The sequence below is a fragment of the Sciurus vulgaris genome (assembly GCF_902686455.1).
Source record: "Sciurus vulgaris genome assembly, chromosome: 6".
In the NCBI taxonomy this organism is placed as follows: domain Eukaryota; kingdom Metazoa; phylum Chordata; class Mammalia; order Rodentia; family Sciuridae; genus Sciurus; species Sciurus vulgaris.
In genome coordinates, this window is record NC_136466.1 from 6,480,674 (window position 1) to 6,508,135 (window position 27,462).

The 27,462-nt window shown below is 54.8% G+C and overlaps 2 protein-coding genes and 1 long non-coding RNA gene across 16 annotated transcripts; 1 reads left to right on the forward strand and 2 right to left on the reverse strand.

Moving 5' to 3' along the window:
* Positions 1-5,356: 5,356 nt before the first annotated feature.
* On the forward strand, positions 5,357-13,981 carry ZNF672 (zinc finger protein 672). 11 transcript variants are annotated; one of them, XM_079143654.1, is made up of 4 exons: positions 5,357-5,632; positions 9,459-9,575; positions 10,427-10,521; positions 11,657-13,981. In XM_079143654.1, exon 4 carries the CDS (start codon positions 11,833-11,835, stop codon positions 13,207-13,209), a length of 1,377 nt encoding a protein of 458 aa, XP_078999780.1. In that variant the 5' UTR covers positions 5,357-5,632; positions 9,459-9,575; positions 10,427-10,521; positions 11,657-11,832; the 3' UTR covers positions 13,210-13,981. The 11 variants fall into 11 exon arrangements, with proteins under 11 accessions (XP_078999780.1, XP_078999784.1, XP_078999783.1 ...); XM_079143658.1 differs by having other exon boundaries at positions 9,459-9,555; XM_079143655.1 differs by lacking the exon at positions 5,357-5,632 and adding an exon at positions 5,860-6,396.
* LOC306663301 lies at positions 6,928-8,353 on the reverse strand. Its single transcript, XR_013764446.1, has 2 exons — positions 7,765-8,353; positions 6,928-7,457 (listed from the first exon to the last, which is right to left on the reverse strand). It is a non-coding gene; the product is annotated as an uncharacterized lncRNA (long non-coding RNA).
* A 476-nt stretch (positions 13,982-14,457) lies between the features above and the next one.
* Positions 14,458-24,445, reverse strand: ZNF692 (zinc finger protein 692). Of its 4 annotated transcripts, none has more exons than XM_079143645.1 (12): positions 24,363-24,445; positions 23,573-23,759; positions 23,245-23,273; positions 22,713-22,976; positions 21,675-21,720; positions 21,462-21,588; positions 20,957-21,168; positions 20,794-20,871; positions 20,620-20,698; positions 19,098-19,212; positions 15,001-15,100; positions 14,458-14,899 (listed from the first exon to the last, which is right to left on the reverse strand). In XM_079143645.1, the coding sequence occupies exons 2-12, from the start codon at positions 23,746-23,748 to the stop codon at positions 14,590-14,592; spliced, it is 1,536 nt and encodes a 511-aa protein (XP_078999771.1). In that variant the 5' UTR covers positions 23,749-23,759; positions 24,363-24,445; the 3' UTR covers positions 14,458-14,589. The 4 variants fall into 4 exon arrangements, with proteins under 4 accessions (XP_078999771.1, XP_078999772.1, XP_078999773.1 ...); XM_079143646.1 differs by having other exon boundaries at positions 24,276-24,393; XM_079143647.1 differs by lacking the exon at positions 24,363-24,445 and adding an exon at positions 23,865-24,247.
* Positions 24,446-27,462: the final 3,017 nt, after the last annotated feature.

Genomic DNA, 27,462 nt, shown 5'->3' on the forward strand with positions numbered 1-27,462 from the left:
ATAGCAACATGAAGGCTAAATAAAGATGATAGCAGTTCCACCAATTACTATGTAGTATCACAAGTCAGAGTTTTTATCAATGATTTTCTTCATAACTTTTTGTTGGTAATTTATTTCCTCACATATGTACTCTAAACTCTGTCATTAAAAACTTTTTCTTTGTTTTTTTTCCCTTTATCTTCAGCTTTTTCTCCTGTCACATATTTAATAAATACCACTATCAGTCTGTTCAGATTAGTTGACTAATGTTTAGAGACAAAAAGTGGATGAATGGTTGCTTGAAGAAGTGATGGGAGGAATGGCAAAGTGTTGAGAAAAAAAAGAAGGCAGACATCTATGCTGTCGTCATTCTGTGCTGGGCACTGTTCTGAGCAGTCCACAAGCAACAGGTAAATTATACCTGCATTTTACACCTGCAGCCTCTTGGAAGAGCCACCCACTCCCATGGCTTCACCCGATCAACTCTAACTTCCTGGGGTTTGTAAACCGCCTACACCACAGCTCTTCCCTTCCCTGCAAGGGAAGCCCAGGCCTTGGAAATTGAGGGACCAAGGGATCACATAATTTGCCTGAGGTTGTGCTGCTGAAGAAGCAGTTCTTGTGTCCAGGCCTGGGGGATAGCACCACGGAGCCTCAGTAAAGCTTCACAAAGAGAAGCGCTCAAGGCTACTTAAAATCTTAACACACAGTATGTTAAACGTATATACTTACATTTTAAATGCCTGAATTTTTAAAGTATTTCCTAAAGCTACTATACTATTACTTTTCATGTCATTTCTATTTATACTTCAGACTCTTGCTTGACTCTTAAAGTCATTTAAATTATAAAAATTGATATTATCCTACCCTGTATTTTACTTTGAAATGGCTTTTCCCCTGAAATGTCTGCACCATGATTTTAAGTTTATTATTAATATCTTATTTTTGAACATAAATTTTATCTAACTTTAAAAAAAAATAATCTTTAAGGACTAAGACACTATGAAGGACTAGGAAAATACTTTTGTGCTATCATGTTTATCTAGTTTACTGTAGCTATTCACAGTTCACCTACATGATGGTAGAAATAAGTAGTGTTTTTTGATGGAATCAGAGCCTGAGACCTTGAGATGAGTGTACACTGTAAGCCGTACAGACAACAAGCGTTTTTTTATTGAGATTATTGTTTACCTTCATGTAAAAGACATGTTAATGTGTATTATTGATGGAATTTGTAAATTTTTATTCATATCTTTCATTTCCAAAGTTCATTTTTATCTGGCTTTATAATATGTGACTTGGAATTGATTAAAATCTTCATTCTTTAAAAAAATAAAATCTGTAATTTGGTATTTAATTAACCTAGTCTTTTCTCATTATTCTGAATTACTGGATATTTTCTGCATTTGGTCTTTCTGCCACTGGAAAACTGTCAATTGACATCTCTGAAGTTATTTAGGGAAGCACTGGAAGCAAATGTGCTCTAGAGGCAAACATTTTCGTTGCACAGGGAACTGAAATCCAAACGCTTCAAGAAAGGGAAATATTGGTGTAGCAGTAGGAGGAGCGTGGCGGATGAAATTGAAATAGTCGTCTGTCCCAGGAGTGCAGCAAGCCTCCCGGCCTGATTCTAGATTCTGAGTGTCCACGTGGCTCACGATTCAAACGAGGAGCTTGAAATCCTCTGCCTTTGTCCTACTCGCCTTTGAGTTGCCACTTAGCTAGTGTTGACCCCACAGGTGCTCTGCCCGCTCTGCATGACAACTCTGTAGACGTTGTCTATATTTCTTTTTTCTAATGTAATCATTTTAACGGATACATTAGACATATTAATGGGGCAGTGTGTTGTTTCAATTACTGTATAATGTGTAATTGTATAATGTTTAAATCAGGTAGAACATCTATCGCCTGATACACTATTTATGTTGGAAACTTCCAAACTGCTTTCTTGCAGCTTTTGGAAATGTGTGGTTTATGTTTGCTGTTTATAGGCACCCTTCTGTACAGTAGCACACCAGAACTTCTTGCTCTTTATCTACCTGTAGCTGAGGACCAGTTGATAGATCTATCTGTCTTAAACCACTGGCAGTGCCCTCTAGCCCATGGCCTTGGTGCTGTTTGACTTACTCTAGCACTGGGCACTGTCCACCACTTCCTCAGGTAGGATCCCGAACTTGACCCTGTCCTGACCCTTCCCCGACCCCACCACCAAAACCTTCAGTGGTTGCCCTTCTGCAGCTTCCTGCTTTTGGGAGAGTGATACTCTAGGCTTCTGTCCTTGGCGTTTGTCCACCCGCAGCCTCTTGGAAGTGTCATCCAGTCCACAGCATCACTCGCTCACCTCTAACTTCCTAGTTTTTATGAACCCTCATACACCACAGTCCTTCACTTGCCCGCTGAGGGAAGCCCACGTTTGGGTGTGGGATAGATCTTTCTACCATATTGTATGAAGATGTGATGGGCATGTGATGTTTTATTTATCTCTGTATTCCACTACCTAGCCAGGTTCGGGCGGTGTGCCACAATGAAAGCTTATGGAGTGCAGAGGAAGTCCTTGCCTAGCAGGCACAAGACCCCGGGTTTGATACCCATCCCTGCAAAACCATAAAAGCTGTGGAAGGGAGGGATTTCTTGATTTAGCCCAAAGTTTCTGAGTTTCCCCTCCTTACACCTGCACCTCCTCCATTTCCAGGACTCCAGCCCTGCCCTCCTCAGGCTGCTCCAGGATTCTGAGCCTCTACTCACTCTGTCCTCGGTCTGGATTCAGGGCATGCATACTCCCTTCCGGTCAGTCACTTCCTCTGCACAACCCAATTCCATCACCTGCAGTGGCAGAATCCAGGAGGTTCACAGATCTAGGAGGTTCATCCACAGATCCCAATGTGAGTCTTCACTACATGTCCAGTCACTGAAGTTTGCTGAAGACTGGTAGCAGAATTATCCTTATTCTACCTTTATACCACTTTATCCCATCCAGGATGGGATGGCAAATTCTGTGGGGTCTGTCTCCCACTCACAGCATGTTCTCAAAAGACAGTCTCCATTTGTCTCCGATACTCTGCTCAGTTCCTAGCAGGTAATCTGAAATGTTCACTCAGAACTGATTCTGCCTGCAAACTTAAGGGAGATAAACTATACATATTATTTAAAATACAAAGTAAATGATGGTAAATACAGAGAATGTGTCCTAAGGATCTTGTGGCCTGCAAATACAACGCACTTTCATTAAATACTTAAGGAATTGCTAGATGACTCCAGTGATCTTCAGAAAGGAGGTACAGTTTTCATCTTGAGGGTGAGTTGGCATTTGAACCAACCCTTCAGGGAGGTAGACTGTGACAGCCAAGAAGAGGTGGAGGAATGGGAGGAGTGCATCCCCAGCCGAAGGAAATATTGAAAGTGGGATGGAAATGATCCAGTTTAGTGGCAACTTGGAAAGAACAAACTAGAAAGGCAGGTTGGAGGGTCTTCAATGTCACTCCAGGAGCACAAATTTCACTTTTGACAGTTTTTGATCAGGAATAGGACACAGTCATGATTCCAGGGAGATTCTCCTGATAGTTCACAGCTATATCCTCTGTGTGTAGAATGCTACTTGGGCTTGTAGTTACCCTCTGTGAGCATCCTGGGAGCTTATCAACCACTATGGGAATTGTCATTTTTTTGAAGTAAATCGGTAGAGTAAGAAAAATGTTTTGAATCTAATGTTTCCAAGTTTAGTGCACATGCACATGTAATATCATCCAGCCCTCTTTCACGTGACAGTTTGTCAAAAGTGGTGTACTGCTGGGCACAGTGGTGCATGCTTGGAATTCCAGCAGCTTGGGATGCTGAGGAAGGAAGATTGCGAGTTTGAGGCCGGTCTGGGCAACTTCATGAGATCCTGTTTCAAAAAGGGTCAGGAGCACCCCTGGTTTCAGTCTGTTAAAAAAAAAAAAAAGTGTACAGCCAATTACGTACAAACAAAAACACTTCTCTTTTCCAGGCTTAATATTCCCTACCCCTTCAATTATTGACCCATGTATCACATCCTACTCAGGCCTCTGGAATTAGCCAGTTGTGTCAGTGTCTCTAAACACATGAAATACTGAGCAACAAGCCTGGAAATGTCAGAATCAGTCCATATGTCTGGCATGAAAGACTTAGGAATTATCTTCAGCTAGCCATCCCCTACATAACATGACCTTATCTGTGCAATTTAAAGTGAATGCTTTACTTGTGACATTTTCCTTTTCCACATCTCTCACTACTGGTCAGGCCCTTATCACTCCAGGCTTGCCTTCTGTCTTGGTTTTCAGCTTTGCTCCTGCCAGACCTATTCCTCTCCCATGCTGTGACAGGCAGGTCAGCAAATACCCATGGAGCATCTGTGGGGTGGGGGGGCTGGGATTACGCTTCACGCTTGAGTAAGACAAAGGGTCTTCTTTAACCGTGCGTGGTACAACATCGACCGGCCACTTCAGATGACTACAGCAACGTTGCAGGGGCGAGTGTTGCAGTGCAGCCCTGATGCATCACCTGAGCGAAGGGCAGAGAAGGAATTCCAGTATAGGTTTTAAGGAAATGGCAATTGTGAGGGTTTATGAATGTGTGGAATTAAAATAGAGATGATGGGAAGAGATTCCCGGTCAGGAGTAGGAGGTCTCCTTACTCTTAATTTAAGGACGTCCCGATCAGAGGTCCGGATGTCTAACAAGATGAATGAGACTAAGTGATCTCGAAAGGAAGATTAGAGCAAGTGAAGGATCTTAAGGGCATCTGTTCTGATGATCAACAGTACCTGCAAAGGGGCAGCCAGGCTCCCGCATTTCCTGACACACTAGTGGTACCCGCCAGTGGAAGAAGACTAAACTAGAGTCCACGTTTGGCCAGGGAGTTCAGTCAGTAAGCGCGTGGAGAGACAGTTGTCAAGAATAACAGGGGTGCCATGCCTCTGGCAGTGCGACCCTGAGCAGGTCACTAACTTGTGGAACGTTCATCTGAAGTGTCTGGGAAATGCCCTTTGGCAGGGTTTAGCTTAAGCAATACCTGGCCTCACTGTAATAAATCGCTAACCTACTACTGGAAGGGTAACCCCACTACTGGAGGGACCCCCGCGGCCTGTTTCGCGCTGGACACTGCCTCTCTGGCCACCGCACGCAGGGCTACTCCTGGCCAAGCAGCGCGCGCGAGCCTCGAGACTAGGTTGGAGGCGGGCTCCCCGCCCGACTCCGCACGAATTGGCTAGCGGAGCTGCGGGGCGCGCCGCGCTCGGCGCCCTTCACTCCAATTGGCCGAGATGAGGCCAAGGGCGGGCAGGCGGGCAGGGGAGGCGGCAGGGATTCGTCGCGCCCGTCCGGGGGCGGGGCCGGGGCGGGGCCAGGCGCGGGCAGGAGGCGGCCGGAGCCGGGTCGGCTTCCCTGCAGGCCCCGTGGGCGGGCAGAGGTGTGCCCCTTAGTCTCCCCAGCAACCGGTGACACTGCCCGCGCAGGGCCGGCCACTGGCCGCCGGGGAGAGCGGGCCCGCAGCGTGACCCCCACCCCGCGGCGCCTCCCGCTCCCCGCTCGGCGGCCGCGCGCTCCGCCTGCCGCTTCCTGCTCTCGGAGTCCGGGAAGCGGGGCCGCAGACCGGCCGAGTGGGAGCCGCGCGGTGTCCGAGGAGCCTGCCGCGACCGGTGAGGGGCTGGGGTCCGGGAGGGCGAGGGTGGCGGGGACGGCGGCCCCACAGCCGCCCGGCTTCCCCCCTCCACCGCCGCTCGCGTCCGCCCGGGGCGGGAGCGCCACCCCGGCGACGAGTGACGCGCGGGCGCGGCGGAGCGGGCGATTGGCCGAGCCCGGGCGCGCGGCCCGCTCCGCCCAGGCCTGCCCCCGCGCGGCCCCGCCGCCCTGCCCAGTGACCTTCGCGCCCGAGGCTCCGCGCCGCGGGCGCTGCGGGCCCTGCCCGGCTCCAGGGCAGCGACGGCCACGGGCGCCGGACGCGCAGCACCGGCCCCGCGTGCTGGCGACCCGGCCGACCCTCCGGGTGGGCTGGCGCTGGACGAGGCTAGGCCGGACCCGGGTGGGAAGGGCGCCTCCGGCCATCTGCCCAGCAACTCCCGACGCGCCGCCTCTGGCGCCCCGGGATTGGCTGCGGGGGCCCTCGGAGGAAGACCTGTTAAGGTGCCACGTTCCTCCGCCCGTGGACAGTCGTGTCCAACCCCCGTCAAGTACTAAGCACCACGTCTGAAGAGTAGTCGATTTCCCGGCCTTGAAGCTCCCGGTGGGCGGCCACGGGGCTGCGGCGGCCCACGCTGCCCTAAGCACGTGGAAAGGATGGGGTGTGTGGCAAGGGCTCGCAGCGGGGCAGCGCTCGGGTCAGTGCTAAGGTCTCTCCAAAGAAAGGCCGTCCCAAGGAGACCGGGCCCTAGACGCGAGTCAGCCGCAGTTCCCAAACTTGCAGGTACTTTCACTTTCCGTCGTTGGATGAGACTGTTTTCCCAGGCGGGAGGGTGAGACACCCTGAGCCCTCTGTTCAAGGTCACACAATCAGTAATGGGAGGCGGGGTTAGCACACGTGCCCCTCTATCAGAGTATTTACAGTAGGTGCAGTGGTTAGGGCTACAGAGGATAGGATGACCACAGGAAAAAGCTGGCTCCTCTAGGAACCTAACATTTGTGAGAACTGAATCCCAGACCAATACAGCTGCACACCGCAGGAAAATTTTGATCAGGACGGACTGCATATATCATCCCTGAAAGCAAATGAAAGAATACAAAAAGAAAAAGAAAGGCAGACCTCAACGGATCAGCGAGGCTTTATTAAGCAACGGAGGGTCACCTTTGCCGGCTACAACAAGAGTCTTGAGTTTTACCGGGCTTAGCAGGGCCAGATCAAGGGAGGAATTTTGTTGATTGCTGGTGGTGGGCTCATTTAAGGTGGGGCAGGAGGGTTGGTAGGGGGACAGTTGTACAAAAGGAAAATTCTCTGGGGCCCTTTTCCCCTGGGGGTTATTTTCCACATCCTTCAATTTCATAAGATTGCATAGGCTAGTGTTGTGGGTTTGTGTAAATACACCTGGGTATTCACAACGAAATGGCCCAAGATCGGTTTCACAGGACTTGCCCTATCAGTAAGCCATCTGTTCATTTTTAGAAAGCACTGAGTGCTGGCTGTGTCCCCAACGCCTTGATAGACCTAATGAGGATGCTGGGGACCAAATGTTCTCTTTCCTGTACCCTGTTCTGGGGTGCTCTGGCCACTCTGGGCTTCAGTTTTAATCAAGGCAGAGGGGCAGAGGATAAGCTGTGTAGCTCTCCCCCTGCCTACAGACCTACCTTCTCCACACTTCCAGGATGTCAGCAAAATCTTTGTGAAACCAAAACTTCTGAAAAAATGTCTTTGGCTCACCATCAGACATGGCACTTGGGTAGAAGGGAGCTGTCACTTCTGTTTCCTCCAGCTCCCAAACGTCTCCAAGTGCAAGGAGTGACTTCTCTTGAAGCCTTGGACCTTGTCGCTGTCTGGGGAGAAAGAAGGAAGGCGCATGGCTATTCTGTTGCCTGAATTCCATCACCATCCTCACCTCCCAGAATAGGGCTGGACTCTTTCCAGGGTGGATGGGAATCACTGTCCTGTTATTTGGCTAATTCAGAGCAGAGCCAAGTAGTGGGTTGGAGGGTAAGAGGTCACCTTTTCTAGGGCTGGTTATTGGAAAGAGGCCTGAATGAAGCTCAGGGCAAGGATTTTCTCAGCGGAAGGAAGTGCACCACCCAGAAAGGTTCTAAATTGGGCTCCAAAGGATCAAATAAACCTTTCCATTCCACCCACCTGGAGTGAGGAGTGGATAATTCACTTCTCTCTGATTTCCATGCAGTCTAGGGATGTCACAGAAACCTGGAAATGAGCAGCTTCCTAGGGGTAAGGATACAGGGAAATCTAGCAGAAGACGTCTCTCCTGGATGCAGCTCTAGCTCCCCACCTTCCCACCCTCAGGTCCTGTCCCTTCTTTTGAGGACAGTTTCATTTCTTAGCCATAGACCAAACCCCAGAACCAGCAACGCACCCCTTTCTCCCCTGACCCCTGTACTTCCCACTGAACCACACAGCCAGGCATGTTGCCCCTGCTCAGTGAGTAAAGGTCAGCTGGCCCTCCAGGAACGGGGGAATGCTTCGGGGAGTGAGACCTTTCCTCAGACTGACCTACGCGACTCTGCTGGATGCCTCTGGGACAGGCCCATGAGGGAACCCAAGTCAGAAGAGCGTAGTGGGTAGCAAACGAGGACTGGCAGGATGCAGAGGGGTCATTCCACAGACGCGGGCAGCGCACTGTCAGCTCGTGCTTGTATCAGTAGGACGGATTCCCCTCCGAGGGTAGCAGTGGGAGAAGCTTTGCGTGGTCACAAACCCAAGTCCCGACCAGGTCTGTGTGAGCATTATGGACATCCACGTCCCAGGAGAGCGGTGTCCCTCCTACGTGGTTTTGGTGGCATGAAGTCAGGTGAGCTCAGCCAGCCTTCCGGCAGAGCCCTCAGGGACCATGAGGTGGGCTACCCTTTGTAAGATGTTCCAGGATTCGGAAAGATCAGATAGACAAGTGCTAACCAATGGAAATGCAGTGTGAGTTGTGTTTATAGTTTAAATTATCCTAAAAATAGGTGAAATTTTAATAGTATGCCTTATTTAACCCAGTATATTAAAAAATTGTCCTTTCCACCTGTGATCAACATTAAGTGTTATTGAGATATCTGCAGTATTTTTCATATTGTCTTTGAAGTAAGGAGTGCATCTGACCCCTGAGGATCTCCCTTTGGACTCAGTTTCAAGTGCTCAGGTGCCACATGTGGCTCTTGGCTCCCAGTGCAGCTCTCAGGAGTTCCCTCAGCTTCACCTCTTATGACCTAAACGAGTTTTGCCAGCTCTGTCATGGGTGGAGATGGCAAGATGATCGTTTGCTTCTTGTCAATCATAACTTTCGTGGGTCTCTGTTCCCACCCAAAAAGTGCTGGCATGGCAGAACAGAGCACCAGGAAGGAGGATTCTTTCTGCTCTGACCGAAGGACAGTTCAGAGGAAAAAGCTCATAGTAACCTTGTTAGTAAGTGTTCTAAGTGCCGACTGATTATAACAGCCCTGAATTGTAATTTCTGATCAATTAGATATGGCATGAAATACTGTCTCTTAAGACAAAAATAAATGATATATGAAATTATTATGAATGTTAAGTTTTCCATTATTTTATCTTAGAACCTAATTTATTACTTATACGTAGAGAATTTAAGTATTCAATGCATGAAAGACACTAAAGTATTGTAGAGTATTCAACAATTAGGACTTTGCAGAATTCACACACAGTTACCCCCTTGCATTTTCCCAAAGGAATTTGGCAGCACAGCAGCTTAAAAACTACACTCTCAGGAGAGCAATGGTTAGAATGACCTCCTAACTGTGCTTCTTGGATACAGTAATATTTTGTTCTTTTCTTTCAGGCTTCTACCCCCTGCACAGACCCTCTGTTTCTTTCAGGAGTACCAGCATGGGGTGAGGTATGGAAGAGGGACCTGGGGCCACTGGCCCCCAAGCAGCAAACCTGCACCCCACAGCAGAGCCCCTCAGACTCCACGTCAGTAACATGAGGAAATGGTATTTTCGTTTGTCCACTGTTTACGTGTCTGTCTGTGTTGGTGAATTTGCCTTTTGTTGGACGTGCCCTGGGAAGCAATGGCCTCAGAGGACGGGCTCCAAAACCGTGGGCCGGGAGTGCCATGCTTCCTGGAGACCCCAGGGGGTAGGTCACTCACCAGGCCACGGGCACTGCCCTCTTTGGCATCTGGGACCAGCCACTGGTCTACAGGAGTTTCACTCTCATACAGGCAAGCCTTCTTTTGAACTGATGTCCAGTGAACCTGTGGCCTGGGTGACTGGGTCAAAGGTCACCTGAGGCTCCTTCCAGCCTGCCCGTGGGTCTGCAGAGGGCTCCAGCCCTGCCTTCAGATTGTATTTAAAAATCATCTTTTAGTAAGATGGCTGGAATTTTAAGTGTTCCTGGTCAAAACTAAAACAAAAATAAAGCGTGGTGTCACAGGTGAAACAAGACTAGAAATTGGTCACTGAGTGATTCATGGTATATTCTCCCTCGTTTTTTATATCTGAAAATATCCATGACAGATACCTTCCCAGGCCAGATGTGTTGGCGCATGCCTGTAATTGCAGCAGCTTAGGCTGAGGCAGGAGGATCACAAGTTCAAAGCCAATCTTCAGCGATTTACGGAGGCCCTCAGCGACCTAATGAGACTCTGCCTCAAAGTAAAAAAAAAAAAAAAAAAAGGGCTGGGATGTGCCTCAGTGGATAAGCACCCCTGGGTTCAGTCTCTGGAACCCCAAACAAACAAGACCACAAAACCCAAAAAACCTCCTCCAAAAACTCCCTCCTCCTTTCTCCCCTGGCTCAGTCCAAACGGACGTTTTCCTCTTGCTTCCTTGTTCACCTGCAGGGCGCAACCCGTCCCACTCGGGTGGTGCTCGAGGGGCACATGCCACGCAGGCCACCCCAGCAGGAGGGAGCAGAGCTTCAGAACCCGCAGCACAGGTCTGCTGTGCTGAGCCCTTTCATTCCGCCCTGTCTGTCTGTGTGTAAAGATGAAGGCCCGTCTGTGTGGGAACTTCAGAGTTCTGGATAAGAAATGACTGCTGACCATTTTGGCTGAGTCCTCTTCCCGATCTGAAGGGGGGCACTGGTAATGCTGAACTCAGCCATTTCGAATGGTCAGTGTCCTGGCTGGCTGGGCTGGGCAGACCCATGGCCAGGTGAGGAGGCGCTCTCAGCTGGAGGCTCTGACGCTGTGTGCACCTGAGACGATGCTGAGAACCTGTCAGGAACACCATTTGAGATAAGCAGAGCCGAGCAGATCTGGCCCAGGCAGGGGCTTCTGGCTATCCAGGTTCTCATCCCCCGCGTGGCAGCAGTGAGGAAAGTGCAGGTTTACAAAAGAGTGAACCTGAGAATCAGAAGAGGCCCTGTCCTCCCAGCCTTGCCTGAAAGGGTGAGCACCACTGACTTGACATGACCTTTTTTTGTGAATTTTCCTTCTTTTTAACACTCTCTTGGAGCCTGGGTTGCTTTCTCAACTGGGGCCATGTACTAGGTAGTTGTTTATCAGGTGCTGTCCAAAGCCTCAGAACAATTTTGGGCATTTCTCAAATCCCTCCTCTTGCCCAGGCCCGAGTCCTTCCGTGAGGTCAGGTGTGTGCCCTTTGCCAGGCTGTTCCTGCTTCTGCTGAGTGCATTTGTGCTTTAGTACGTGGCCCTCTTTGTCCTTCCAGGCCCGGCTGGGTTCACTGTTGATGCTCAGGAAATGGTGTCAGAGGGGCTGATAGGCAGGCTCAGGGTCTTCTCAGCGCTCTGTCCCCCTCGTCTCCTAATGCTTCCTTAAGTGGGGACACCCTACCTGCCAGAAAACAGGCCAGGCATTCCTGTTTCTTTCCAGAGGTGTTGAGGGTTCGGTTCCGGCTCTGTACTAAGCTCCTAATCCATACCTTCTTGTGCTCCAGGACAGGTGTGATCCATCCCACCTGCCCTTCCAGGTAGTACAAGAACACTCCCTTCATATTTCTGGGATCCTCAGGATAAGACAGCGCGTCACAGGAAGAGTTCGCAGTTCACCTCTCCCTTACTACGGCAGAGCTGGCTGTGCTGCTGGACTCACCTGACTTTCTCCCCACAGGGCTTAGCTGCAGAGTGAAGCTGGCCTCAGCCTGCCTCTGGAATAGGAGCAGCACCTGCAGGTGACGGAAGAAACTCTAGAAGACACAGTTTGAGGCCTGCCTGTCTTCGCTTTTAGGAAAAGTAAAACTTACCTGCAGAGCAAGGAGTGCGCTTCCCTGCAGGCTGCTCCTCACCATGTTCCCCGCTTCAGGCACGGTGGCCATAGGGAAACCCTACGCATGCGGCCAGTGTGGAAAGAGCTTCCGCTACAGCTCAGTGCTGCTGCGGCACGAGCGTGCCCATGGTGGTGACACCTGCTTCCGCTGCCTGGAGTGTGGCGAGCGCTGCGCTCAGGCTGCCGAACTCCGCGCTCACAGGCGGACCCACGCAGGTCAGACGCTCTACATCTGCAGCGAATGTGGCCAGAGCTTCCGCCACAGTGGGCGGCTTGACCTGCACCTGGGTGCGCACCGTAGGCGCAGCCGCGCCTACCCGTGCCGCCTGTGCGGTGGCCGCTTCCCTCACCTGTCCACGCTACTGCTGCATCGCAGCCGCAGACACCCGCCCGAACGGCCTTGCCGCTGCCCACTGTGTGCTCGTACCTTCCGGCAGAGCGCACTGCGCTTTCACCAGGCGCGGGCGCACCCAACTGGGAACCCGGCTGCCCCCACCCCTGGTGCATCCCACCGCTGTGCACAGTGCCCGCGGGCCTTCCGCAGCAGCGCAGGGCTCCGCAGTCATGCTCGTGTCCACTTGGTTCCAAGTCCTGGAGCCCGTATGCCCCCGCCACCCCGGCCCACAGACGTCCACCAGTGTGCTGTGTGCGGCAAGACTTTCGGCAAGAGTTCCACGCTAACGCGCCACCTCCAGACGCACTCAGGTGAAAAGCCTTTCAAGTGTCCGGATTGCGGTAAGGGCTTCCTGGAGAGTGCCACCTTAGTGCGCCACCAGCGTACACACACGGGCGAGAAGCCCTATGCCTGCAGCGACTGTGGACGTTGCTTCAGCGAAAGTTCCACGCTCCTGCGCCACCGGCGCAGCCACCGTGGTGAACGGCCACACGCATGCACTACTTGCGGCAAGGGCTTTGGGCAGCGATACGACCTGGTGGTTCACCAGCGCATCCACACGGGGGAGAGGCCCTTCCCGTGCCCTGAGTGTGGCCGCGGCTTCAGTGACCGCTCGGACCTCACCAAACACCGGCGCACACACACTGGGGAGAAGCCCTATGGCTGTGAGCTGTGCGGCAAGCGGTTCACATGCGTGTCCAATCTCAATGTGCACCTGCGCAACCACGCAGGCCACAAGCCACACACATGCCCTGAGTGTGGCAAGGCCTTCAGCGTCGCCTCCAAACTTGCACTGCACCGAAAGACACACCTGGGTGAGCGGCCGGCAAAGTGTGCCGAGTGTGGCAAATGCTTCAGCCATAGCCGGTCACTGTCACAGCATCAGCGGGCCCATACACGAGCCCGTGCCTCAGCTACTGTTCACCAGGCCGCAGGGAGCACGGATCTGGCCCTTACTGGGCCAATCGAACAGGAAAAGCCAGGGCTTTTGTGTCCCCGCTAAGGGAGACTTGCTGGGGTTTTTCAAAGGGGCCTGGGCTAGCCGCCATACAGTGCCAAGGGACAAAGGGCAACTCCTAGGTTGGGTCTTTTGCACTTCGGTTGGTGGCCTTTTGTTCCCCTGGACTGCCTTACCTCTGCACCACTCCTTCCCCATCTCCAACCCTCCAGTCTCCTGACCTCTCCCAGGATAGGTACAAGGAATGGAGACAGACCCCACCAGTGTGCAGGGGTCCCCGTGCTGGGTGTCCTGTGGCTGGCCTGCGTTCTGGCGCTTCCCTGCTGTGTGCAGTCTCCTGTCCCCCATCTCCTGGTGCTTCCTGCATCTCCAGCCTCCTTCCCCAGTGCTTTTGCTGCTGTGCCTCTTTAGGTAGGTCACTTGCCAGCTCTGTAGCCTTCTTGACACATTAGTTGCACCTGTTAGCAATGTGATTTCTCCCTCTGCTTGAAAGGTGGAGGTAGGAGCTCAGTTCAGTGAAGGGTACCTCCATGCCAGATGAGACTGGGCAGGACCCTCAGCATGATCACCTTCTGTCCCCTGAGCAAACTCGGGCTCCTCTGTAGGAGTGTTTTCCAGCTAGGTGGGGGACATCTGCCCTGGCAAGACTATGTGGGTCCACAAAGCTGAGTACAGCCAGGTGGAGTATCAGAATATTTCCAAATCAAACTTGGAACTGTGGGAAACAGGGGCAGGATGGAGACTCCTGGAATTAGCCATTGACTTTCTGCTTATGGTTGGTGAAATAAAAGAGTTGTTTGGGTTTTGGATGCCAAGAGCACCTTTGTCGAATCTCAGGCTGCTGTCTTTACAGACTTTGGAGTGTCCAAGAGCCAGGTCCCTCTGTGCTTCCAGGGTCTCATCCCTTCCCAAGGACCAGGATGACGTGCCTCATCCTGGTCCAGCTACCACCCCCCCCATACGCCCCCAGGGACACTCCTTCCTCTCTCTAATGCCACTTAGCACCATGCTCTGGCCCCGCTCTCCGCACCCTTCTGTGGGGACCCTCACTCTGCAGACTGTCACAGCCCGTCTTCAAGAGTCAGAGTAGGTCCAGACTCCTCAGGAAAGACTGCAAAGTGCCCAGTGAGTCTGGAAAGAAAACTGGACCCTCAGGGTCAAGGCAGGTGAGGGCCCACAGAGGAAGAAGCAGGTATCTGTCCTGCATCCTGGCACATTCTCACATCCAACCCTAAAAGAAATCCAGGACTCCTAAAGCTCAGGTACCAAAACATTTGCTCTGCCCACACGTGCTCACGTAAAATCCTTGGTTTATTCTTTCCTGCAAGAGGACGAAAGTAGTGGCCCTCCAGAGCCCCAAGCCTCCACCTGTGCTCTCTGTGGCCTAGTTCCTGGGTCCGGACATGTGCATTTATCGTTGGGCTTCTAGTCCTTTGCAGTCCCAAGGGACTGGCTCCCTGAAGCTGAGGGGGCAGGGCTGGAGCCTTCGGGAGGCCCTGGAGGGTCAGGTGCAGAGCTGCTGCCACAGGGCCCCGACGGGCCTGCGGATTCTTGTGGGGTTGGGAGCAGGGCGGGGTGACTTTTGCTGCAGTGAGCAGCAACACTGTCTGGCTTCTCAAAGCGCTTGCCGCAGAACTCACAGGGAAAGCGCAAGGTGGCCGCGGTCTCTGCGTGCTTGCGCCGATGCCAGTTCAAGGAGGCCTTCTGGCGACAGGTGAACCCACATATCTCACACCTGCAGCCAGGGGCAGAGATGGGAAGGAGTGAGCCCAGGTCTGCCTTTGACCTCCCCAGGGGCTCCTGCTGGTCCCGCCCTGGGACCCCCCTGGCACTCACTGCAGGGGCTTCTCTCCTGTATGGATGCGTCTGTGGATGACCAAGTTGCTGCTAGTGCGGAAAGACCGGGCGCAGAACTCACAGATATAGTCCCGGGTGTCTGTGGGCACACGAGGCACACTCCAGCGTCTGTCCCGGGGCCCGTGCCCCTCCGTGACCCACCCTGCCTGTTGTCCCCACAGAATGCGCCAGTCCTGGGGATCGGCCCTGGTTTTGTGCTAAGGAGTTGTCCAAACCATGCAGCCGTCTGGACCTCCTGTACCTGGAGGGCTGGGGCGGCTGAGGGAGAGCACAGAATGGAACACCAGCTCGAAGGCCCCACCACTGTCACCCCCAGCTCCTCCCAAACCTTGAGCTCCCTGTGGCGCTGCAGCGCCGGGGTCCTTCCCAGAGGAAGAGAGCTGCATCCCTGGGGACAGGATGCACCAGGCAGCAACCGCACGCCGCCTGGAGTCGGGCAGGAACAAGACTGCAGTCCAAGCCCCAAGGACCCTTCCTGGCATCTGGAATCATCTCCCCATGCAGGCCTGCAGACCGCCTCTCCGCCCTGCTCCGGGCCTGCGGAACACCTGGATGGCTGGCAGCCACTGTCCTCTCCTAGAGGCTGCTCTCTGCTCGGTCCCATGCGCCCACTGCTGCCATGGTCGCTGCATCTCCAGCACCTCAGAGCACTGCCACGGTTCTCCCGCACCGCGTCTGCAGGCCTGCAGGGGAGTTGCGCCGCCTCCGGTACCCACTGACCTCTGTCCTCTGCCTCCGGGAGACTCCCTCAGTCCTCTCGGCCCCTCCGCCCACCGGGCTCTGATTCCAGGCACTCTGCTCCAGGATCGCTGACCTCACGCCATCACTCCCAGGTCACATCCAAGCACTGTGCCACCTCAGAACTCACAATTTCAAGCATCCTGATCCAGCCAGGGCCCCTGCCATGTGCTGCTATGACAATCTCCTGACATCCAGGCCTCTGTCTTTTGGTGCCACTACCTCCTCAGGGTCCCCCTCAGCTCCATTTTCATGGCCATCTTCATACGTGCCCCTCACTACTTCAGCTGTCCCTGCCTGGTTAGGGCACCATGCAGGACAGACACACTGCCCCCCTAGGCCTGTGCCTGCGGGGGGGCACTGTCCTCCACAGGGCCTCTTCATCTACAGCTGCAGCCTCCAGGGTTCACCGCCCACCTGCAGTCCCTCCACCTGTCCACTCCCCCACTCTGCCCACTCCTCTCTCCACCTGCCTCCAACACCTGGGCTCTCCATCCTCGCTCAGCACTTGCCCTGTTTTCTGTCACCAAAAAGAAAGACGCCAGCAGAGCAGACCCACATCCTCTGCCCACAAGGCCACAGGCTGACCATGCAAACCCCATGCACGACCCTCGAGAACCCACTGGCAGGTGTTAGCAAGCCCCTGCCCTGCAGCTGCTCCCGCCGCTGCCTGAGCCACAGGCTTGGAGCCAGGGCCTCGTTCCTCTCCCCAGGAGTCCCCAGATGGCTGCACGCTGCCTCAAACCCACCAACCACCACCCAGCTCAACCCTCCTGTCAGAATAACTTGTCCCCTGGTCAAGGGTGGCTTCCCACTGCCATGCAGGGACCAGAGCCCTGGCAGCCTGCCAGCTCCTCCCTGGAGCACCAGCCACCTGCAGCCCTAGAATTCGACCTTTGCTTTCCCCTGTGCCCACCGGGCTCCCAGGACAGGTGCACCACGCTCAGACCCCCTCCCCAGCCCTCCAGCACCCACGCAGACTGGCCCGGCACTGCTGTGCGCGCCAGGTTTGCATCTCCTGGGCTGTGCCCCTTGGCGGGACACTTCTCCCTTAAGGGAGGAAGTATTCCCCTCTGCCCAGTGCTCCCTGGCATCCTCCGAGCCACCCCAACTCCTGCTGCCTGTCCCACCTAGGCGGATCCGTCCTGCCCAGCAGCCTATGGCCATTGCTCATCAACTGTGACCGCAGGTCCAGGCGCCACCACTGCCCACACGTCTCTGCAACTGCCTGGCTGCTAAGCACTGAGCTCCGCTCGGCCACGATCCTCCCACTCTCCACACGGCACCTGGGACGTGGCCTTGGTCTCATCTCACTCGAGGCAGGAGTCACGCTGCCTTGCTGTGTCTCCAAGGCCACCACCCCCGTGAGCTTCCTGCCCTACCTCCTGGCCTCCTCCCTCCCTGGAAACAGCACAGATGCAACCTCAGGACCTTCCTCCGAGCCAGGACGGGTCCCCAGGCCCCTCTCCGCTCAGGGATTGCTCAGGCTCCACTTCCTGCAGTAGCAGCCCTCCCCATGCACTCCTCACTCCCCCTCACTTCTCGTCAGCCTCGTCACTAAGTGGGTGTCCCACGGAGCGAGGGGTTCCTGCTTTGTGCACCACTGTACCCAGCACTGGGAGAGTCCAAGCACACAAGTGCTCAGTTCACAGGGCATGGAGGATGAGCTTGAGAGTCACCCTCAGAGGGCGAGGAAGGCCCCGAGGGAGAAGCTGAAGGAGAAGGCCACAGGGGAGGTGGAGGTGAAGGTGAAGGTCACAGGGGAGGTGGAGGTGGAGGTGAAGGTCACAGGGGAGGTGGGGTGGAGGTGAAGGTCACAGGGGAGGTGGAGGTGAAGGTGAAGGTCACAGGGGAGGTGGAGGTGGAGGTGAAGGTCACAGGGGAGGTGGAGGTGAAGGTCACAGGGGAGGTGAAGGTGGAGGTGAAGGCCACACAGGAGATGTAGGTGGAGGGGAAGGCCACAGGGGAGGTGGAGGTGGAGGTGAAGGTCACAGGGGAGGTGGAGGTGAAGGTCACAGGGGAGGTGGAGGTGGAGGTGAAGGTCACAGGGGAGGTGGAGGTGGAGGTGAAGGTGAAGGTCACAGGGGAGGTGGAGGTGAAGGTCACAGGGGAGGTGGAGGTGGAGGTGAAGGTCACAGGGGAGGTGGAGGTGGAGGTGAAGGTCACAGGGGAGGTGGAGGTGAAGGTCACAGGGGAGGTGGAGGTGAAGGTGAAGGTCACAGGGGAGGTAGAGGTGGAGGTGAAGGTCACAGGGGAGGTGGAGGTGGAGGTGAAGGCCACACGGGAGATGTAGGTGGAGGTGAAGGCCACAGGGGAGGTGGAGGTGGAGGTGAAGGTGAAGGTCACAGGGGAGGTGGAGGTGGAGGTGAAGGTGAAGGTCACAGGGGAGGTGAAGGTGGAGGTGAAGGCCACACAGGAGATGTAGGTGGAGGTGAAGGCCACAGGGGAGGTGGAGGTGGAGGTGAAGGTCACAGGGGAGGTGGAGGTGGAGGTGAAGGTCACAGGGGAGGTGGAGGTGAAGGTGAAGGTCACAGGGGAGGTGGAGGTGGAGGTGAAGGTCACAGGGGAGGTGGAGGTGGAGGTGAAGGTCACAGGGGAGGTGGAGGTGAAGGTCACAGGGGAGGTGGAGGTGAAGGTGAAGGTCACAGGGGAGGTAGAGGTGGAGGTGAAGGTCACAGGGGAGGTGGAGGTGGAGGTGAAGGCCACACGGGAGATGTAGGTGGAGGTGAAGGCCACAGGGGAGGTGGAGGTGGAGGTGGAGGTGAAGGTCACAGGGGAGGTGGAGGTGGAAGTGAAGGTCACAGGGGAGGTGGAGGTGAAGGTCACAGGGGAGGTGGAGGTGGAGGTGAAGGTCACAGGGGAGGTGGAGGTGGAGGTGAAGGCCACAGGGGAGGTGGAGGTGAAGGTCACAGGGGAGGTGGAGGTGGAGGTGAAGGTCACAGGGGAGGTGGAGGTGAAGGTCACAGGGGAGGTGGAGGTGGAGGTGAAGGTCACAGGGGAGGTGGAGGTGAAGGTCACAGGGGAGGTGGAGGTGGAGGTGAAGGTCACAGGGGAGGTGGAGGTGGAGGTGAAGGTCACAGGGGAGGTGGAGGTGGAGGTGAAGGCCACACGGGAGATGTAGGTGGAGGTGAAGGCCACAGGGGAGGTGGAGGTGGAGGTGAAGGTGAAGGTCACAGGGGAGGTGGAGGTGGAGGTGAAGGTCACAGGGGAGGTGGAGGTGAAGGTGAAGGCCATGGGGAAGGTGAGGGTGAAGGCCACAGGGTCAGGGAAGACCAAGGGAAGAAAGGTCACGGGGGAGGAGGGCCACAGAGACAGAGGCAGTGGGCCCCGGTGCTCACCGCTGTGCAGCTTCACGTGCTCCTTCAGGTGCTTCTTAAAGTTGAAGGACTTCCCGCAGGCCGGCTCCGGGCAGCAGAAGGACTTCTGGTGAACGTGCTGGTACTTCTTGTGGTGCTAGGGAGTGGGTGGCAGGGAGGGGGCCCAAAGGATGACTGACTGCCTTCCCCCGGGAGACGCTCGGCTGACGGCAGGAGGCGCCTCTGCCACTCCCGCACCACCGCCCTCCCGGCACAGCCGTCCGGTCCTCGCCTGCACAGGAGCAGCGCCACAGCCAGCCCACACTGACCACTCGGCTGTGCCCACCCTGTCCTGACGTGGACCCCCGTTAAGCCACCTCCTCAGGGCACTGTCACACAGGGGCCTGAACTAAGTACTGCTGGGTGGTGCTCCTGCCCACCCGCTGCCGGAGGGGACAGTGCTTTGGGTGATGTTGCTGTCCTCTCCCGAGTCACACTAGTTAGTGGACACACTTGACCACCTTCTGCCGCACGGCTCGCCCACTTGTGCACACCAACACCACAGGAACTGTGACTCCTTCCAACCAGCCTCAGGACACGTGCGCCCAGCCTCCCAAGGAGAACGCTGTGCAGGGCAGGGGTTCTCGCTGGCAGTGCTGGGGAGCAAGCCCAGGGCCTGCCAGAGCGACAGCCCGGCCCAGGAGAGGGGTCCCTCCATCTCCACAGCCCCTGAGGAAGCCCTTCCTCCATCTGATCTGACTTCCCGCCCTGCTCATCCCCCTGCACCTGCGTTGTTTTCCCAGTTAAAGCTCGAGGAGCAGCTCAGCCTCCTGTGTGAGGGCTCAGGTGTCCCACTCGCTCCTGCCAGGGCTCTGCTCAGCCACTGGCACTTGGGGACGCCCCGAACCTGCTCCTGCACAGCCCCCTGTAGAAGCATCCTCCGGTCCTGCCCACTCTGCCCACTCTGCCCACACTCAGGATCCACTCTGCTGTGGCCTCTGCTCCGCTGTTCCCAGGGCAGTGAGGCTGGGGACAGGACTGCCACCCAGCCCTTCCTGTCCACCCACACAGGCCAGCAGGGCTGTGGAGACAGCCGCAGCACCTGGTTCTAGCCAAGAAACCTCAGCAAGGCGGAGCCTCTCGGAGTCTCAAAGTGGCCGTGACGTCGGCACCCACTCCACAGCTATGCTGTGAGGATCAAGACCTCACGTGTTAAGCACCTAGAACTGCACCAGCACCCATGTGGACAGCTGTCACTGCTGTGGTCCTCGGGGACCCACGCATGCAGGAGTGGGCAGGGGCTGTGCACCTGAGGCTGGGCTTTCTGCATCTTCTGGTTACCTCACTTAGGATCAGTGTAGGAAACCCCTGTCCACACCAACCCTCCTCCTGACTTCCAATTCCCCTACACCTAGATTTAATCTTCCTTCTTTCTCCTTCCCCTCCCTCCCTGTCGTCCTGTCGTTTTTGCAGTGTTGGGGATAAAACCCAAGGGTCTGCATGCACTGACTGCACCGAGCCCCGCAGCCCCAGCACCCACGCGGCCATCACGGGCGCCCCTCACATTCAGATACTGCCGGTTGGAGAAGATCCTTCCACACCCGGGGAAGTCACAAGACATCAGCTCTCTTTTGGCTGCCTTCCTGGGGAGGGAAAGGGGAGCAGAAGGACTCCCGCCTGCTCTCCTCCACTCCCCTCCTCCTGACCCTGCCCAGAGCCCCACTTCCCCAAGCCTTACCTAATTCTTTTGGGCCCAATCTGTGCAGCGTCCTCATCCCAGGCCGGTGCTGGGGCAGACGGGGCCTGACTCGTAGGGCTAAGGGCAGCAGAGAGGGAGTGGAGGGTCTCGCGGGAGGGCCAGTCCAGAGTACCCCTGCCCTCTCTGCTGGCTATCAGGCTACCTGGCCAGAGGCTCTGTCTGCTGGGCCACTGGAGGGGTCCCGCCAAGCTCCAGCTGTACCCCAGTCTCCGACGGCAGAGGGTCTCTGGCACCCAAGGGGTGTGTGGGTGAGGGTGGAGTAGCAACAGGAGTGGGGGGAGCAGGGGCTGGTGCTGTCTCTCCCTCCTTGGGGGTGGGGGTGACAGAGGAAGGGGGTGGTCTGGTATCATCCAGCTCACTGCTGAAGGGAGACCAAGAGAAGGGCATTCCCTCTCTGGACACTCAGCTAGCCCTGACAGTCCCAACCCGAAACTGAACTGATTCCAACTCGGAATCACCCTGCTCCTCCCCAGCTCTCCATTCACTCCTGCTTTCGGCCAGGTCTCCCCAGAGCCCGGCTCCAGGTCCCTCTGCCTGGGCCAAGGCCCACCCGCCCTCCCTCCCCACCAACAAGCCCCCTGGAGTCTGCGACTGAATCACTGGGCAGCTGCCCCCGTGCCCCGCCCAGCACCTCCCTCCACCCCAACTTGCTCGTCCAGGGAGGAGCTGTAGGTCCACGGGCTGGCGTCACTGAGCATCTCCTCTTCGTCTTCCTCACTGTCTTCCCCTTCCTCGCCAGAGGGCAGGAAGGCCTCTGCTGGGGGTCCGGCCCCCCTGCAGGACAGAAGGCACGCCTGAGGTTGCTCCCACACGCCGCTGTCTGTGCAGGCCCATCCTGCTCCCCTCCCTCTCTTCCTCACCTGGGCACCCTGGCTTCTCCAGTCCTCTCATGCGCAGACTCCAAACCTGTTGGCACAGGCAGGGTCAAAAAGGAGCGGGTGCTGGGCTGGAGGAATGAGGGCAGGTGGGGGGCTGAGAGCGGGCGATGGGAGGCTCCCTAGGAGGGCAGGGCACACAGGCTGCTGGCAGGGAAGGTGCACTTCAGTTCAGACATTCACATGGTCCAAAAAGTAAATGAATGAATGAATGAAGCACAAGAAGCACCCGGTGAGAACCTCCTGTCCAGTGCTGTGTCCCAGTCACCTAGCTCCTCCCAGCAGCCTGTTTCCTGTGTCCTTCCAGAGACATTTTATACAACCACATACGGATATTCCGTCTTTGTTTCATGTATGTATTTATTTATTTAATACTTGCGGTCCTGCTGATTGAACCCAGTGGCCCTCAACCACTGAACTACATCCCCAGCCCTTATCTTCAATTTATTTTATTTTGAGATAGGCTCTAAGTTGCCCAGGTTGGCCTTGAACTTGGTATCCTCCTGCCTCAGCCTCCCAGTCATTGGGATTACAGGTGTGCACCAATGTACCTGCCCGTTGTACCTTCATTTTTTATTTTCCACCAGTGACAGCACACCACATCTAACAACGTATGTGAGGGCTACTTCCTTGTTGCCATCAAAGGACCATTTTTAGAAACAAGGTTCTGAGCCAAATGCGACAGTGCCCACCAGTAGTACCAGCTGCCGGGAAGGGTGAGGCAGGAGGATTGCAAGTTCAAGGCCAGCTGAGCAACGAAGCAAGACCTGGTCTCACAATAAAAAATGCTGGGGATGTAGTTCAGCCACCATCTGTGCAGGCTGATCCTGTCCCAGAGTACCCCTGGATTCAATCCCCAATACTAAAAGAAAAAAAGAAAAGAAAGAAAAGAAACAAGGTTGTGAGTTAGAGGCCTGGGAAACTGTCCTTCCGTTCTCCACACTCTTTTTCCTTTCTTTCCTTCTGTGGCCCTGGGGAAGGTGCCCAGGGCCTCACCACTACACCCTTCTTCCGCTGGCCTACCTGCAGGCTCCTGCCCACTCCTGGCCTTGGGGCTCCAGCTCCTAGGGCTAGTCCGTGGAAGGGAGGTCTGCTTGGGCACCTCTGGAGGTGTAGGGCTCAAAGAAGGCTCCCAGGAGAAGGTGTGACCAGCTGAACACTCCCACACCAGCCCCCCATCTTGGCCCCCAGGGCCCCGAAGACCAGGCACTAAGCTGCATTCCCGGCTGTGCACATGGGACAGGAGCACCAGATACTGCAGACCCTTGGGGGGCAACGGCTCAGGACCTGGAGGGGTGAGGGAGCAGTCAGGTTGGGCTGAGAGACCCCTCCCGTCACCCAGAAAGCCACATTTAGACAACCCTGTCCTCGCAATCCCCAGACCCTGAAGCCCTCCCAGAGAAGAGACTAACTGCCCAGCTCCAGGCCCCTTTCCACCTCATTTGGGGCTTCCAGCCAACTATCCTGGGAGGGAGTTCCGGGTACCGGTCCCTTTGCGCCCCCCTCGCCCCCACCCCCGTCCCCTCTTGATCCTCCTCCACCATCCTCTACCTACCTGCACAGAGGACACAGCCCGAAGTGTACCTGCCAGGGGAGAAGCTGCAGGTCAGATCAGAGCCCGGGTGGCCATCCGTTACCCTCAGCCCTGGGCCACTCACTTAAGAGTCAGGTTTAGTGGCCCCCCCACCCTCACTGGGGCCATGGAGAGGGGCAGGACCCTGGGAGGCCACAAATCACACAGGCCACCCTGCTGAAGTGACAAACATTAGGGTGCAAAGCAGCAGCTGCTCGGCCTGACCCACAGGGGACAGGGGGCTTGCCGCCAGGTCACCGCCCCCGGAACCCTTCCGGAACCCTCCCCGCTTCCGCCACCGGCCCCTGACCGGTCCAGCAGGAACTTGGCGAGCTGCGAGTGCAGAGAGAAGCCCAGCCGCTCCTTGAGGAGGCACCACCGCTCCATGTGGCCGCCCAGGCGGATGCGGCACTTGCTGCGGCGCGCGTCCAGCTGCCTCCGCTTCTCCCGCCGCCTGCGGGACGCGTCCGCTCCAGAGGAAGCCATGGGTCCTGGGCCTGGAGGGGAAGGGGATGCTCCTGGCCGGCGGGTCCCGGGGGCAGAGCCCCCTGCTCCACCGCCCTCTGGCTCGTGTCCACATGGGGACTCCGGCAGGACTCAACTATTTCAACAGCGGCCGCTGCCACTGGAGCCGAACCGCCCTGCACACGAGGGTGTGCGCGGGGCGCGGTGGGGGCGTCACTAGGTCAGGGCCAGGATCAAAGTCAGGACGATGGCCCGCGCCCTCCGGCCCACTCAGGTGTCAAACGTGCGCTGCAGGGAAGGGGCGGGCGACGCGGAGGGGAGTCCGGCTGGGGCGGGGGCGAGGGCACTTCGCCGGCCCTGCTGCCCTTCGGGGCTGGGGTGGTTCTGGCGTGCAACTGGGCGCCCCGCTCGGCCAGGCCGGGGGTGGGCCGCGCGGAGCCCCAGCCCCGCCTCGGGCCGCCGCACTCGACGCTCCGGGAGCGTGGCTGGCCAAGCCCACCGGGGCTCCCGCCGGCTGGGGCCCCGCCGCCCTCCCGCACGGGCCTTACCTGCGCGCCCCCACCCGCCCCCACGACTGCGCCTGCGCCCTGGCCTCGCGCGCCGGCCGGGAACGAGGCGGGAACACCGGGGCCCACCTCGCGCGCGCCCCGCCGTTTCTCTTTTAAGAAACCGTCCCCTCCGCGTCGGCTTCGCCCGGAACTGCGGCCGGCCCGGGAGGGGCGGGGGCGCGGGGGAGGCCGCGATGCGCCTGCGCACTGGGCGCCCGCGCGCCGCCTGCCGGCAGCCGTGACCCTGGCGCGCCACCTATTGCGGTGAAAAGCCGGGTGGCCCGCGGCTGCTACTGACCGCCAAAGGCTTGGGGGAAACTCGGGTCGCCGGGTCCAGCTCCTCTGTGCGTGGACCCGGCCCTCCGGCCGCTTTGCCTCGTTAGCACCCTGGATTTCCCTTCTCAGTTGCCACCGGGAGCAAACACGTGCTGCAGAAAGCTAGCGCCCCTCTGATCCCGAGGCCGCGCCAGCTGGGCCCCCAACTCCGCTCGCATCAGAATTCCTCCGGAAAGTTGCCTAGATTCCCTAGGTCGTTCTCACTCCCATTCTCAAATGACCGCTGGAGCCGTTCCCTCCAAGCCACTGCAGTGGCGCTTCTCGGTCGCTCGATGGCCCTGCTGCTAAATGCAGCGATCGGTTTGGCCTGCCTGTCTGCCCTAGACAGGAGCGCCTCCCTGGGTGGATCCCGCCTGGCCTCCCCGCAGTGGATGCCTCCACGCTTTGCCCAGCTCTGAGACTTCACCTGGTCTCTGGTTCCCCTGCTCCTCCTGTAACAGTGGTCCACTTTATACTTTGAATATAACCCTTGCTGCTCTACCGCGGCAACTTATTTTTATTTTTTTTATTTTTTTAATTTTTATTTATTTTTTTGATGTTATGGTCTTTTTTTTGCCTTTTTTATTGTAAACAAACGGGATACATGATGTTTCTGTTTGTACATGAGTAACAGCATATCATTTGCATATTCATAAATTTACATAGAGTAATGATGTTTGATTCATTCCGTTATTTTTTTCCTTCCCTCCACCCCTCCCACCTCTCTTTTCCCTCTATACAGTCCCTCCTTCCTCCATTCTTGTCCCACTCACACCCCCCATTAAGTGTCATCATCCGCTTATCAGTGAGATCATTCCTCTTGGATTTTTGAGATTGGCTTATCTCACTTAACATGATATTCTCCAATTTCATCCATTTGCCTGCAAATGGCATAATGTTATTCTTTATAGCTGAGTAATATTCCATTGTGTATATATATACCACAGTTTCTTTATCCATTCATCAATTGAAGGGCATCTAAGTTGGTTCCATAGTCTGGCTACTGTGAATTGAGCCGCTATGAACATTAATGTGGCTGTATCTCTGTAGTATGCTGATCTTAAGTCTTTTGGGTATAGGTGGAGGAGTGGGATAGCTGGATCAAATGGTAGGTCCATTCCAAGTTTTCTAAGGAATCTCCACACTGCTTTCCAGAGTGGCTGCACTAATTTGCAGTCCCACCAGCAATGTATGAGTGTACCTTTTTCCCCACATCCTCGCCAACACCTATTGTTGCTTGTGTTCTTGATAATCGCCATTCTAATTGGGGTGAGATGGAATCTTAGTGTAGTTCTGATTTGCATTTCTCTTATTACTAAAGATGGTGAACATTTTTCATATGTTTGTTGATTGCTTGTAGATCTTCTTCTGTGATGTCTCTTCATATCCTTAGCCCATTTGTTGATTGGGTTATTTGTATTCTTGGTGTAGAGTTTTTGAGTTCTTTGTATATTCTGGAAATTAGCGCTCTATTTGAAGTATGAGTGGCAAAGATATTCTCCCACTCTGTAGGCTCTCTCTTCACATTGCTGATAGTTCCCATTGCTGAGAGAAATCTGTTTAGTTTGAATCTATCCCAGTTATTAATTCTTGCTTTTATTTCTTGTGCTATGGGAGTCCTGATAAGGAAGTCTGATCCAAAGCCAACATGTTGAAGATGTGGACCTACATTTTCTTCTGTAAGATGCAGGGTCTCTGGTCTGATTTCAAGGTCCTTGATCCATTGTGAGTTGATTTTTGTGCAGGGTGAGACATAGGGTTTAGTTTCATTCTGTTGCATGTGGATTTCCAGTTTTCCCAGCACCATTTGTTGAAGAGGCTATCTTTTCTCCATTGCATATTTTTGGCACCTTTGTCTAGTATGAGAAAATTGTATTTATTTGGGTTTGTGTCTGTGTCCTCTATTCTGTACCATTGATCTACCTGTCTATTTTGGTGCCAATACCATGCTGTTTTTGTTACTATTGCTTTGTAGTATAGTTGAAATTCTGGTATTGCGATACCCCCTGTTTCATTCTTCCTGCTAAGAATTGCTTTAGCTATTCTGGGTTTCTTATTCTTCCAGATGAATTTCATGATTGCTTGCTGTATTTTTGTGAGGTACGTCATTGGGATTTTAATTGGAATTGCATTGAATCTGTATAGCACTTTGGTAGTATGGCCATTTTGAAAATATTAATTCTGCCTATCCAAGAACATGGGAGATCTTTCCATCTTCTAAAGTCTTCCTTAATTTCTTTCTTCAATGTTTTGTAGTTTTCATTGTAGAGATCTTTTACCTCTTTGGTTAGATTGATACCCAAGTATTTTTTTTTTTTTGAGGCTATTGCAAATGGAGTTGTTTTCCTCATTTCCCTTTCAGCTGTTTCATTGCTTGCGTATAAAAATGCTGTAGATTTATGTGTGTTGATTTTATAGCCTGCTATTTTGCTGAATTCATGGATGAGGTCTAGAAGTTTTCTGGAGGAGGTTTTTAGATCCTCTAAATATAGAATCATGTCATCAGCAAATAGTGACAGCTTAAGTTCCTCTTTTCCTATTCATATCCCTTTAATTTCTTTAGTCTGCCTAATTGCTCTGGCTAGAGTTTTGAGGACAATGTTGAATAGAAGTGGTGTACGAGGACATCCCTGTCTTGTTCCCATTTTTAAAGGGAATGGTTTCAGTTTTTCTCCATTGAGAATGATGTTGGCCATGGGCTTAGCATAAATAGCCTTTACAATGTTCAGGTATGTTCCTACTATCCCTATTTTTTCTAGTGTTTTGAGCATGAAGGGGTGTTGTATATTGTCAAATGCTTTTTCTGTGTCAATTGAAATAACCATATGATTCTTATCCTTAAGTCTATTGACATGATGGATTACGTTTATTG